The 14430-nt window shown below is 39.0% G+C and overlaps 1 protein-coding gene across 2 annotated transcripts in view; it reads left to right on the top strand.

Annotated features, from left to right (window-relative positions):
- FAM162A (family with sequence similarity 162 member A) overlaps positions 1-14430 on the top strand; it is a 42782-nt gene that overhangs the window by 188 nt on the left and 28164 nt on the right. Inside the window, exon 2 of one of the 2 annotated variants that reach the window (XM_044670054.1) lies at positions 10267-10290. The exons of the other annotated variant lie outside the window; for it this stretch is intronic. Coding sequence (XP_044525989.1) covers positions 10267-10290 — 24 coding nt within the window. The remainder of the gene's footprint in view (positions 1-10266; positions 10291-14430) is intronic. 2 annotated transcript variants of the gene reach the window in all.

Raw genomic sequence — 14430 nt, 5'->3', positions numbered from 1 at the left:
AGTAGCCTCCCTTGGAGCCGGCCCTCCGCCGCGTCACCTCTTAGGGACGGAGGGCAGTCGAGCCCCCACCCCCCCACCCTACCCGCCACCCTCTGCCTCCCCCGCCCACCGGAGGGCCTCACACTCGTGCTGGTGTCTCCGGGTGCTGTGTGGCAAGTGGCTTACCTTCTGCTGTCGTTATGTCCCTATTAGGTGTGGAGGGGCCACGGAACCAGAATAGAGAATACCATTTGCTGAGGTCGCCGAATCGATTGTTTTTGCTTGGCGGTTTTTTGTGTGGTCAGGTTCTTTAAAGGTGAGAGGCAGAGAGGAGGAAGACTGTAACCAGAAATGACTGATGCTTAAACAAAAGGCCTTAATAAACTTAATTTTCTTTCTTTCCTTCTCCCTCTTCCTTTTTTCTCCTTTCTTTGTTTGTCCTTTCTTCCTTCCCTTTTTAAAGGCGGAAGAAACCTGAATTCAGAAGTCCAGGGGTCTAGTCTAGTTCTGCCAGTTCCTTACTGTGCGACGCTAGGCTGGTCACCTCATCTGTGCAATTAACTTGATGCATTTCTTAAATGGAAACCCCTGTGCTTGAATTACCTATTTCATGGAGTTGTTGTAAGAAAAGGTCCTTGTAAATCTTGAAGCTTCCAAAAAAGAACAAATCACATTTACAGGAAGCTTCAAGAATGAGTGTTTTGAATTTCTTGAGATAAAGAGCTGTATATAGTCAAGTGAATATTTACAGTTCCCTCAAAAGCTAGAGAGGTTTTGTAAGCCAGCAAGGAGGTGATAGAACCCAGCTGAACTCTGAGCAGACTTAAGTCTAAAGTCTCCTGTCCAGTCCCCAGTGTCACATTTTAAGAGAGACCTTAACAGCTAGTCAGCATAAAGGAAGATGGTCAGGAATTCCATTTATGGGGGAAGCCAGAGTGGTAAGTAGATAAGAACCCTGAGCCTGCAATCAGGAAGACTGGAGTTCAATTTTAGCTTCATTTTACTAGTTCTAGGACCTTGGACAGGTCACTCCATTTGCCTCAGTTTTCTTATCTGTAAAATAGGGATAATAAGAGCACCTGCTTCCAGAATTGTGAGTCTCAAATGAGATAGTATATGTAAAGTGTTTCTACTATGCAATTGAAATGCTAGTATTATTATGTGTGGTTCCAGCAGGTAGAATTCAGATTAATTAGTAGAAGTCATGGTAAGGTAGATTTCAATTCATTTTAAATTAGAAATCTTGAAATGTCTATTAATAATTGCTTTTTGTATTTATGAGTTTATCACTAATTGTTCAGTCAGGGGTCAAATGTCAGGGATGTTGTAGAGGGGACTGATTCCAGCATTTGATTGGAGGTTGAACTACATAGACTTAAAAAAAAAAAAAACACCTTACCTTCCATCTTAAAGTTGATATTAAAAATATATTCAAAGGAACAAGATCAGTAAGGGCTAGGCATTGGGGATTAAGAGACTTGCCTAGGGTTACACAGGAAGTGACTGAGACCAGATTTAGATGGATTTTTAAAGTTCTGTAATAGGCCCAAGATTTTATGAGAGAGTAAGGAAAGCAAAATGTTTGAATCTCCCAAACCGTGTCTCATGAAAAGGAACTGAAAAGCTAAGTCAGTGGCTACTTTTAGGTGACAAATTTGGTAAGTGGCTTCAGAAAGTTTTTCTTGTCCTAGGACTTTTACCCCTTAAGTAGTTTTACTTTGGGATGTGTCTGTATAAACAGAACAAAGAAAATATAGTTTTAAGTTATTAGCTAGAAAAGAATTAAATGGCATATTTTCAAAAAATAAAAACTTGGGCATTGATATAATTTGATCATTGCTTTCTTGGGAGGAGTGGTAAGGTTGTTGTATATGGGTCGTTGTATTAAAACTAATTAAGAGAATGAAGCATGGTAGCTCAGTGGATTGAGAGCCAGGCCTAGAGAAGGGAGGTTTAGGTTTCAAATCTGGTCTCAGACATATCTTAGATGTGTGACCCTGGGCAAGTCACTTAGCCTCCATTGCATAGCCCTTATAGCTCTTTTGCATAGAGCCAAAATACAGTATTCTAAGATGGAAGGTAATGGTTTAAAAAAAAAAAAAACAACAACTAGTTAAAGATAAAGAAAAGGGAAATTGATTTCTTAAAATAGATATAAAAATGTAGAAACTAAAAACTATTAAGTGGGTCATTCTCTTCCCTGAAGAAACTGAACTCTAGAAGAGATTCTAGAATCTTCCTTAAAACTTAATCTATTTTGTAATAACAATTAAAGTGAAATTACTACCAAACTTACTATGCAATTTTAGCATCACTTCCTTTGGTTCATAGAAATAAAGCCATAAACAATTATGACTAGTGTTTAAAAGTTTTAATGGCATACTGTGGTAACTTTGTAGAGAACTTCAAAATATCCTTTTTGACATCTACCTGCCAACCCCAGTTAATTCTAAAGTAATAATAGCTGCCATTTATGTAGCCCCATAAGATTTGTTAAGTGATTTGTACACATTCTTTTTTGAGCCTAACAGCAACTATGAGGTCCTACTTAGCCTGGCATTATCCCCATTTAAAAAATAAGGAAATGTAAGCTTCTGTCTAATTAGGGTCCAACAAACATTGTTGACTCTAAATCTATTCACAGTTTACTCTTGCTTTCACTTTGCTCCCTCTATAGTATTACAGTAGGCCACCAATCTTGACCATACACGATTCCCTATAATTTTTTGTTTTAGATGAGCCAGATTATCTAGTCATTAAATGCAAACATACCTGCAGAATTAAAGTTTGTTTTTAATGTGCTAATGACCAATAATAATCAACAGAGGTAGAGGAATATAATAAGCCCAGGAGCACCTAATTTCTAATCTTGTCAATAGAAACCTAATAATTTTGTGACTTTAGACCCAAGTCATTTGAGCTCCTTGTGCTTACCTCACACAACTCCATTTCTCCTTAAGACCTGCTTGGTAAAGAAGTCAAGTGTACATATTTTAAAAGAAGTGATAAATGTATTTGAAATATTTACTTAGTGGCTTTGCACAAGGTGAATTGGAATGGGAAGAAATGACATGAGGTGACAAGAGCCCAGACTAGAGCAGTGGATCCAGTGAATTATTTAAAGGGCAATAAATCTTAAAGACATTGTGAAGGAAGGATCTTATTAGATTCTTTTAGTTTATTGGCTCATGGGAAGGAGAAAAGGTGAATCAAATTTTCAAGCTTGAGGGTTAGGAATTAATAGCGAGGTTAGGGTAGGACAGTTTTAGCATTGTGCAAAGTAAACTTGGACATCGGTGAAGAAGCCAGAACGGATTGCCAAGTAGTGGCCTGGGTTCGTATTTTGACTCTTTAAACTTGCAGTGGATCAAATATGTTTAATTAACAGACTTTCTCTAGTACAAGTAGTCCCCAGCTTTTAGGAATGGGCTGTTTTCCAAAGGTTCGCATAAGTCATTTTGGAATTCTGGAAAATTTTTCCCATGAAAAGATTGTTTTCCCAGGCTGACGCTCTAAAGTTAACCCATAATCTAGCACTTCTGTCCATTTTTTTCTTTGCAGTTTTACTAACTTCCTTTTTAATTCTACAGCTACTACCTAGTTCAGTTCTTTATCTCCTGCCTGAGAGGAAATAACTTCTCTCATCTATTTTATATGCCAGCATTGGTGAAGTATCTGCACATGTGCTGAGGTGGCACTGCTCCATTCCCCCTCTTCCCAGCACTGGAGGACATTTTTTTGCATGCCCTGCCCCTCTGTCCAGCTGCCCAAAATGAGCACTTCCTCCCTCTGCTCTCTGGGGTAATGAAATTGCAGTTTGGACACTTGAACTTGAAAAACCTTCACCAAAGCTATTATGCTATTACTAGAGTAATTGCCTGATAACTATCTTAATGATGTTATCTCCCCCAATGTTGATTCAGACTTAATAGTCATAGGCAGGGTGGGAGAATATTTACATAAGGCATGGTAGGCATCATCTAGAGCAGTGGTTCCCAAACTTTTTTGGCCTACCACCCCCTTTCCAGAAAAAATATTACTTAACCCCCTGGAAATTAATTTTTAAAAAATTTTAATAGCAATTAATAGGAAAGATAAATGCAACTGTGGCCATTACCGCACCTCTGGATCGCTGCAGCACCCACTAGGGGGCGGTAGCACCAACTTTGGGAATCACTGATCTAGAGTCTGCCAATCTAAAAAGTCAGCATGGTTATGTGGTGAAAATTTACCACACCAATACAGAACTCAAAGCCAAATAATACGTTTATTGAGAGGAGGCCTCCCTCACAATAAAGCCAGACACGGGTCCTATCAAAACCAGAGACCCCAAACTCTAGGAGATAGCCTTTTTTATGCCACAATGACAGCAAATACAATCAACAAATGGGCAGGTCCTAATTAATGATGCAAGTGCTGATTATGCTAGAAAGTGTAAAAAAAAAAAATCACTATGGGTGGTAATTTATGTTATTATTAAAGCTGACCTTTCCAAGGCCTCTGCAATAAGGGACTGGGGGCTAGTTGTTTTTCTGCTGACAAGTATTATGAAATGCTAGGAGTCAGTAGTTGGATGTCTAGTTCACCATCTTCTGCAAAAAAGAATAGTCTTCCACCCCTTGTCCTATTATCTTGTTATACAAAAAAAGAGTATTCCTCCACCCCTTTTCCAAGTATTTGGTTATACAAAAAAGAGGGTTGTGGTGGGCTATGTGGAAACTTGGGTTATAAGTTTAAGGTCAAGATGTAAACAAGATTTGATACCACCCTAAACTGTATTTTTCTTAGCTAATTCATAGAAACAAACTATATTATTTGACTATTAACTCAAAACTAATGAGAGTGTTATGAAAATAATCATAAAGGCTAATACTATTATAATCATAAAAAGGGCAGGGGGTTTCAAACTCTCAGTTATCAGAATACAAGTGATCACAGATCCTGATAACAGGAATGTGCTAGGGGCAACATAATGATTCAGGCAATAGTTGTCATGTTGTGAGCAATAAATCTATTCAGATCACAATAATAGGGTAAAGCTGAACCTGATTTGGTGTCAGGCAAAGAAGCACATCATAGTGGTAGAATCATTGGTATAGGTCACTGATGGTGAACCTTGGAGTGGTCCGAGTGCTCTGCTCCCCTCCAGCTCTGCCACCTATGAGCTGCCCACCTTCCTCTTTGTGTGTTGGCTGCTGGGCAGAGCGGTGGGTGATGTGAAAAAATGTTGTCAGGTATGTTGGAAAGGGGGTGGGGAGCAGTTCTACTCAAGTCCCTCTACCTTTCTAGTAATGAACTCTGGGGGTGGAGGGTGGGAAGGGAGGGTGACCAAGTGCCCACAGAGAGTGCTCTGTGTGCCATCTTTGGCACCTGTGCCATAAGTTCACCATCTCTGGTATAGGTCATACAATAGAACAGGACTAGGCAACACTCAAGGTGTTCCTGTGTTCAGGTTTCAGCTTCGAGGAAAACTCATTAGATTAGGTTGTGAACCCGAAGAGGAGTTTCTAAGAAAGAAGTTGCTAATTAAATGACTGTTTAATACTTTCCCCCCTACCCCCCCCCCCAAATCACCTTAGTAAGTTGGGCTTGACTTCTAAGCCCCTATCTTTAATGGCCATAAAGGTTCCTGACTAGTTAGGACAATATCATATCTCCAGGAGCTTCATTATTCATTCTCTTCATCAACCAGGAAACTTATGTTTTCTGTATTCAGAAAAACTAGATCTTAACAAAGAAACTCTGTTGAGTGAGAAAAGGAGGAGCCTTAGATGAGGACTTGATCTTTCCTTCTTTTTTATTTTATTTTATTTTACTTTTTTAAACCCTTACCTTCTGTTTTGGAATCAATACTGTGTATTGGTTTCAAGGCAGCAGAGTAGTAAGGACTAGGCAGTGGGGGTTAAGTGACTTGCCCAGGGTCACACACAGCTAGGAAGTGTCTGAGGCCAGATTTAAACCTAGGAACTCCTGTAGGCCTCCCTCTCAGTTGAGGTGACTCAAACGAAGTCACCTACCTGCCCCCAGGACTTGATCTTTCCAAGAAGAATGGTCCTTGTCCCCAGAGTCCTTGTTTTCAGGTGATCCATTCAGCTTCTGAGACCTAGGGCAAGAGTCCCCACAGCAGAGAGCTGGTCACATAAAGAGACTGATGCCTTCCCTTTGCCTAGACTAGAAGATAAAATTGAATCTCCTTAGCTTACAACAACATTTTGTTAATGTTAGTGGGATCCTTAGAGATCAATTAATCCAACCCTTCATTTTACAGATGAAGAAACTGAGACCCAGAGTGACTAAATGACTTGCCCATGGTCACTGTTTTGGCAGAACTGGGAATTGAACACTGACTCCCAGGCAGTTTTCTTTTCATTGTGTATAGGGTAGTTCTTGTGTGCTCTCAGCCTCTTCAAAAGACAAATATACACAAACTACAACTATAGAAGAGGAAAGTGAATGAAAAAGATCAAATTCTCAGGAAGACTTAAAAGGGAGTGACTGGGAAAGATAATTTATGCTTTAACTGAATTAAATGCTTTTATACTTTTTAATGAATTTATAATGTATGTACTAATGAACGAAATGAATTTAAATGTAAATTATTATTAAGCAACTTTATTTACTGTATTGATTTTCACTATTTATAATTTAATAAAACATTTTTAAAGTCTCCCTACCTAAGAAGAAATAGCTGGAGATCAACAATGAATCTCTCACTCAAATCTCAATGATTTCCCTCTGCCACCCCCAGCATGTGAGCAAAACCAGAGAACAGCCCCATCTCACTCAGTTATGCCTATACTTCCAAAGAAATCCAAGGTCTTGCAGTCAGCTTTAAGGAAGATTTTTCATTGTGACCTATAGGAGTCAAAGGAGTCAATTGATTTAATAATTCCTTGACCTGAAAAAGTCAGGGTGGGGTGGGGGTTGATACTGACCGCTCCAACCAAAACCCTTATTTCCTAGGCCTTTCTCATTACTGCTTTTTCCCATTCTTCATCCCCTCTGTTCTGTCTACAATAATCCCCATCTCTCTCTTCTTTTTCTCTGCTCCTACCCTCAGATCTCCCATCTCTAGACCAGGTCAGGCAATATTAGAAATAATATTTTATAGTTCTGTGGCAGGTTGAACAGATTACAATACATCCCAGTGGTAGTTCAAGCTTTCCAGGCAAGCATTAATTCACAATACAGAGTATTGACCTGCCACTAATTTCCTGTAAGCAGCTAGATGGTGTAATGAACTGAGCTGGGAGTCAAGAAGACTAGCGTTTGAATATTGTCTCAGACTACTGGCTGTATGAACTAACCACTTATTTGTGCTTCAGTTTTCTAATCTGTAAAAGCTTTTAAGTCTGTGATCCTCTATAATCTTGAGGAAATCAGTTTGCTTTATCAGTCTCTTTAAATTCTCAAATTCTATGTAGAAGAGTTAGAAATGACAACTCTCTAAATGAGTTTGGGTTATTTTAAAGTCTGGTATCCTCATCTATGAAAGATAATCCATTTCCCCACTGAATTAGAGTGATAGGAAAGCAGAAAATTTTGCTCGAATATGAAAAAAGGACATTAATTGAAACGGAAGCCCAAGAATTCAAATTCCCTTGACTCCCAACTTTTCTTTTCAGGACCTGCTAGGTAGAACAATTATATGGTCCATATTGCTAATGGGGCTGCTACTGATAAAGAAGGGGTGTTGTGGTAATACAGTATCTTCCTTCTTAAGATACAGTGGCTAGAAACAGTCATTTCAGGTAATATCTTACTCTTTGGGACACCCTTTGGGGTTTTCTTGGCAGACATTCTGGAGTGGTTTGCCTTTTCTTTCTCCAGTTCATTTTGGAGATGAAGAAACTGAGGCAAAAATGATGACTTGCCCAGAATCACCTGGCTAGTAGTATCTGAGGCAGGATTTGAACCCAAGAGGAGTCTTCCTGACTCCAGACCAAGTGCTGTCAGATCCTCTGCTCTACCTAGCTGCCCCAAGAGGTTAAAGCCTTGATGGCTCATTTTGAATAATAATAACTATCATTTACATAGTGTTTTACAGATATTTCATTTGATATTCACTTAATACATTGAAAATGGGGCTTTTGTTATGCCTTTTCTACACTTGAAGAACTAAGACTGATTATGTGACTTGCCTAAGGTTTCACTTAGGCTCCTACTTAGTGTCTAGGGCAGGATTTGAACTCAGGCCAATGTGACTCCCAAAGTCAACACTATTTACCATTACTCTTGGCAACTTCATTCTGTAGAAGAGTAGTGGAACTTTGTAGTAGAACATGTTAGGTGTTGTATCTACGCATGACATTTTCATCTACCCCTACATATAAGTTTCAACTCTTGTTACAGAATTCCTTACTTCCTCCTGCTTGAGGGACTTTCTTGATCTCTTCCCCAAACATCCCCTCTCCCTCTTTAGTCTCTTGAAGAACTGTTTTGTTTTTGGTCTCACTGATATTTAAAATTCAAGTAAAGAATGAAGGCCCAAATTGAGCATCTAAGTAGAACTCAGCTAGTCTCTGGGAATTGGTTGAACATGATTATTTCAGTATCACAAGATGTTCAGCATGCCACATGTCTTTGACCTTAGCAGTTTTACAGAACATATCAATTTCACTCACAGAAAGTATAAAAGTCGAGCAAAAGAAATGCAATATGTTATAGTATCAAAGAAAACAAAGGTGATCATCAGATATATGGCCAGTGAAGCTATTTTATACAGCAAAAAGGACAAGGAGGCAGAGGCCAAGATGACTGTAATTATACATAATTATACATACAATATATTAAAAAAAACTAATTATCCTATATATAAAAGGTTTTTTTTTATAAAGGTTATTAACCTCTCTTGGACAGAGATTGGCAAATAAATACATCTCTGAAAGATTTAATTTAAATTTTTTATAATCCAAACAACAGAGCCTCTTCTTATCTTAGGGAATGTTGAAAAGTCTCTTCATTAAAAAAGGATTCTGTGATACTTTTCTTCCCTTTGTGGTTTTCATTCTGGAAAGTTACATTTACTAAAACCTCAAAATGAATGTGGGAAGACCATTGCAGTAAATAAGTGTAAAATAAGAATACCTAGCATAATCTGCCACAAATGTATTCTACACATCTGCATTTTGCATGTTATCTAATCCATCTAGTGATATATGCTCTCACTTTTATTTACCTTTCAAGTATAGTGTGTGTATTGGTGACTGTATACCTCTATTTGTGGTTAGAAGAAAATTATGGGAGCAGCTAGATGGCTCAGTAGGTAAGAGAGCCAGACTTGGAGATGAGAGGTTCTGGGTTCAGATTTGGTCTCAGACACATCCTAGCTGTGTGATCCTGGGCAGTCACTTATCCTCCATTTCCTAGCCCTCATTGCTTCTAGGCTTAGAACTGATACTTAGTATCAATTCTAAAATAAGGGATAAAGATTTTTTTTAAAGAAGAAGAAAATTACATATTGGTGACTGGGAGTGTAAGAAACAGTACTCCTAGGACTACTAATAGGTTCTCCATTTAAATTGCCTGGAAGTTTTTTCTGGTAGTTTCACCTTTTTTTTTACTTTTGGGGCCAGTGATTCCCACGCTCCGATTTCTTTTTCTTAAGACTCACAGTTTATTCTGGCTTCTCTCCAGCCATGGAGTAATCATTTATTTGCAAGCAACATATAAACCAGTGAAATGTCAGTCCAGGATTGTTTTAACCTAGCATGAACATAAGCTACTATATAAAAACACTGAATTTATAAGAATTTTAAAAGTACTATATAGTATCTGATATCCTGGCACTTATTTTACCATCTTCCTGCTCACATTCTATCACCTAATTAATTTCTGCTTTTATCTTTTCCTACTTAGCCATCTTATTTTCTCCCATCTAATATTCTCCCTCTTTCCACTCTAAGGAAACCATGAAAAATATTTTAATCACAACATTTTAACAATATATTAACCACAACAAATATTTGATTGCTTGCTGTGTGCTTAGCATTACTAGACACTGTAGGAGATATTCAGAGTATATAGAAATTCCTACTCTTTCAAGTGTGTATTTCTGGATTTGGAGTGTGTGTGTATATCCATAGATAATATAGGTGAAATCCTATTTTCAGTCAACAAGCATTAAATGCCTTATGGCCAGTACTGTGTAGGCATTAGGATCACAAATACAAAACATTTCAAAATTATTGTTCATTTGTGTCTGACTCTTTCTGACCTCATTTGGGGTTTTCTTGGCACAGATACTAAAATGGTTTTTCATTTTTCCTTCTTCGACTCATTTTACAGATGAAGAAACTGAAGAAAATGGCGGTAAGTGACTTGCTAAGGGTCACATAGCTAATAAATACCTGAGACCAGATTTGAACTCAGGAAGATGAGTCTGGTACTACAGGCCTCATACTCTATCCACTCTGCCACTTAGTTTTCCTCAAGATAGTTATATTCCATTTTAATAAGCAGCATGGAAAATTCAACTATTGCTGTCTAGTTTCCAGGTTGCAGAAGCTAGAGCTGAAGTAGAATCTTTTGTCAGGGGATTCATGAGTTGAAATGTGATTGGAACACATAGGAGAGTTAGTCAACACCTTTATTAACAAAAGGGACATGCCAAAGTGCCCATGACACCCAAAGAGCTTGTAATGTAGTTGTCTTTTAGTTCTTATATTTCTTGACTTGTCTGCAGCCTTTCACACTGTGGATCACCCTCCTCTTGAAGATCACCCTTCTTGAAACTCTTTTCTCTAAGTTTTCATGATATTACTCTCTTAGTTTTCTTCTTTATCTGCGGTTCCTTATCAGTCCTCTTTGCTGGATCTCTAGGTCATACCTGCTAATCATGGGTGCTCCTCAGAGCTCTGGTTTAGGCCCTCTTCTCTTCTACTATTTCTCTCGATGACCTCACCAATTCTTGGGAATTCAGTTCTCATCTCTTTATATTGATGTCCTAACCTCTCTGCTGACCTCCATTCTTCTCCCTCTAACTACCTATTGCACATCTTGAACTGGATATCTTGTAGATACCTCAAACTTAATATATCCAAAACTGAACTTGCTCTTTTTTCCAAACTCTCTCCTCTCTTCCATACTTTCCTGTTATTATTAAGGGCACCACCATCCTCCTGGTCCTCCAGTCTCCTGACCTAGTGTCATCTCAAATCCTCACTTACCTTCCATACCCATTTGTTGACAAAATCTGGTGATTTGACTTTCATAACATCTCTCAAACGGGTCGCCTCTCTAACACTGCCACCACCCTGGCTCGGGCCCTTATCATCCCATTCCAGAATTACTATAGTAGCCTGCTGGTTGGTTCTCCCCACTACAAGGCTCCTTCTACTGTAGTTTATTCTCCATTCAGCTATCAAAGCAATCTTCCTAAAGTGCAGATCTAACCAAGACACCTTCCCCTCACCCCTCCCCTATTTAATAAACTCCTGTATCTCCCTAATACTTACCTCTAGGATCAAATATAAGGTCTCTATTTGTATTCAAAACACCTCATAACTTCTTCTCTTCTACCCCTCCCTTCCCCCCCAGTCCTCTTCAGAAACTCTTGCATCCAGTGCCATGGATCTCTGTTCCTCAGACTAGACACTGCCTCCCAGCTAGGCATTTTCTCTGCCTGCCCCTCATGCCTAGAATGCTCTTTCTTTATCTCTGCTTCCTGGCTTCCCTGGCTCCCATTAAGTCCCAGTTAAAGTCTCATTTTTTAAGCGCCTCTTTCCTCTGTTGATCATCTATCCCTTGTATGGACATGACCATTTGCAGGTTATTTCCCCATTAGACTATTGAGCTCCTATAGAGCAGAGCCTGGTTTTTGTCTTTCTTTGTATCCCTAGTGCTTAGCACATTTCCTGGCATATAGTGGGCTATTGACTGACTCACTAACTTTGTTCCACTTGACTCTGTGCCATGGAGAAAAGTAATAACTTGAGTATTCAAGGCTTTTTTGACTCAGCCTTGATTTTATGGGTGAGGAGAATTTGCCTGTGAGGTAACTTCCTCTTCTCATGTAGATCTGCAACTGTCACAACTATAGTTCTAACCCTGTCATTTGCCTGAGGGTGTATCATTAGCACTGGGAATGACTTTATCAGAGTGGTAGATTGGACTAGATCAGCATTGCCCACATTTCTCCATGGTACCTCGGCTTTCCATACAGTAGGAAAAAAAGAGTTTATAAGAATGTACCAATACTTGCAACATTTTTCTTACTGATTATAAAAATTATATATAAAAATATTGTAAATAGCAATTTTTCCATTATGAAAATATGTTCAATTGCCTCACTTCAAAATACTCCTTATTTCCTTTTATTCTGGTTGATATTATGTCTCTCGGTACTGCAGACCATCATGTATGAATTGAATAGATGTATTATTTCAAGCTTCAAAACTTTCTGGAGCCAAGTTAATTTGGGGAATTAGATTAGATTATCTTTCTCTTTTTCCCTCACTAAAATGTAAAGTTGAGGGCAACAACTGTTTTTCATTTTGGTGTCCTCTGCACACAATGAAGTGTATTCTGCACATTGAGGGAAGGAGGGTCTGCAATTTGTAATCTTAGTTGCCTGAGTCATATAGCTGTATGTGTCAGACACTGAAATGGTTCTCTGTCCAGTGAGCCATTCTATTTCTGACTTTGCAGATAATGAGTACTTAAAAGTGTGTTGAAGAGATTATGACCCATACTAGCAATGTGACCCCGAAGAGAACTCTCTTTAACTTCTCCAGGCAAATCTCTAAGATATAAATTACTGAACCTTTGCCAAACTGAATTAATAAGAGTTTCTTCATTGTGTGTACCCTTATTCTAATGAAATTACAAGTCTGAACCCTCTTTTTCCCCTTTTTCTCCTTCACTTCTTTCTCTGCAAACCTCCATCCAACCTTACTGAATTAAATTGACTCTCTAAGGATCTTTCTAACTCAGATTTTCTGTATGTATCTCTGTATCTCTTCTTGAGTGCAAATCAAGTTTGGGATCACAAAAGTTCATGAGAGATTCCCCAACTTTTTGACCAAATACAGGGTGGTATTGGATTTTTGGTGAAGAGTCAGTTACTTCTGACTAAAGGATTAGCTCCCTTTCCCCAGTTACCACAGTAAGGGAAATGCTTGGTTAACAGTTCCTCTTCTGAACTCTAACATGCTTTAGAAAGAAAGATAGTAGCTCTCAGAGCAGAGTGGCTTAGGGAGTAGAGGGTAAGTTGAAGATGTACCTTCATTTAGCCTCAAGGTGGAGAAGTTCTGTTTTTAATGTGATTTTAAATTCTTGACTCCAACTGCCTCAGGAACTTTGTACTTCCTGTTTATTTTCCCAAAATCAAATTCAGAAGTTCTGATGTTGAGTATATCAATCTTTTTTATGTTGAGTGATTGGTTTTCTTTCCTTTTTTTTTTTTTTAAATAAATCCTTACCTTCCATCTTAGAATCAATTGATTCTAAGGCAGAAGAATAGTAAGGGCCAGGCAATGGGGCTAAGTGACTTGTCCACAGTCACACAGCTAGGAAGTGTCTGAGGCCAGATTTGAATGTAGGATCTCCCATCTCTCTAGGTCTGGCTCTCAACCACTGAGCCACCTAGTTATCCCACCTCCTCCAGCCTCCCCCCCCATCCCTGTTTTCTTTTTGATACAATTACATAGAACTTGGGGCAGCTGGGTGGCTCAGTGGATTGAGAGCCAGGCCTAGAGACTGGAGGTCCTAGGTTCAAGTCCGGCCTCGGACACTTCCAGCTGTGTGACCTTGGGCAAGTCACTTGACCCCTATCACCCACCCTTACCACTCCTGGGCTAAGGACGGTCCCTAGCCGGGATGAAAAAGGAGGAGGGTTGGGCGTGAGGCTAGCAACCCCACCCTGTAAAAAAAAAAAACTACATCTGCTAAAGAAACTGCAACCTAAAGTAGGGGCAGCTGGGCTAGCTCAGTGGATTGAGAGCCAGGCCTAGAGACAAAAGGTCCTAGGTTCAAATCCGGGCTCAGACACTTCCCAGCTGGGTGACCCTGAGTGACCCATTGCCTACTGGTTGTGGCCCTATGCTCCTAGAAAAATGGAGTCCCAGGATAAAAAAAAAAAACATAGAACTTAAATTATTTCTTGAATATAGTCCTTTATGTTGATTTTACTTAATTTTAATGTAATTGTTTTGTAATTAACACTTTGAATGTGATCTTAAACAATTAGATTCAGAAAGCCTCTGGTGTCTAATCTATGGTCTCAGTAAGAAAAACTTGAAGGTGTGCCTAGATGACTGACTAGCAAGGAGGCACTATTGCAAAGTGAATCGATGAATTTGGGGTGACCAAAGCCAAATTTCATTTGCATTTCTGCCAATTACCTATGTGTCCTTATTCAAGTTGTTTCACCTCCCTGGGTCTCAGTTTCTTTATCTCAGTATGGATAAAGTTGGATTAGATTACCTTTATGGTGTCTTCTACGTCTCAGTA

The sequence above is a fragment of the Gracilinanus agilis genome, chromosome 3 (genome assembly GCF_016433145.1).
Source record: "Gracilinanus agilis isolate LMUSP501 chromosome 3, AgileGrace, whole genome shotgun sequence".
Classification (NCBI taxonomy): domain Eukaryota; kingdom Metazoa; phylum Chordata; class Mammalia; order Didelphimorphia; family Didelphidae; genus Gracilinanus; species Gracilinanus agilis.
This window is presented reverse-complemented; position numbering and strand designations above follow the sequence as displayed.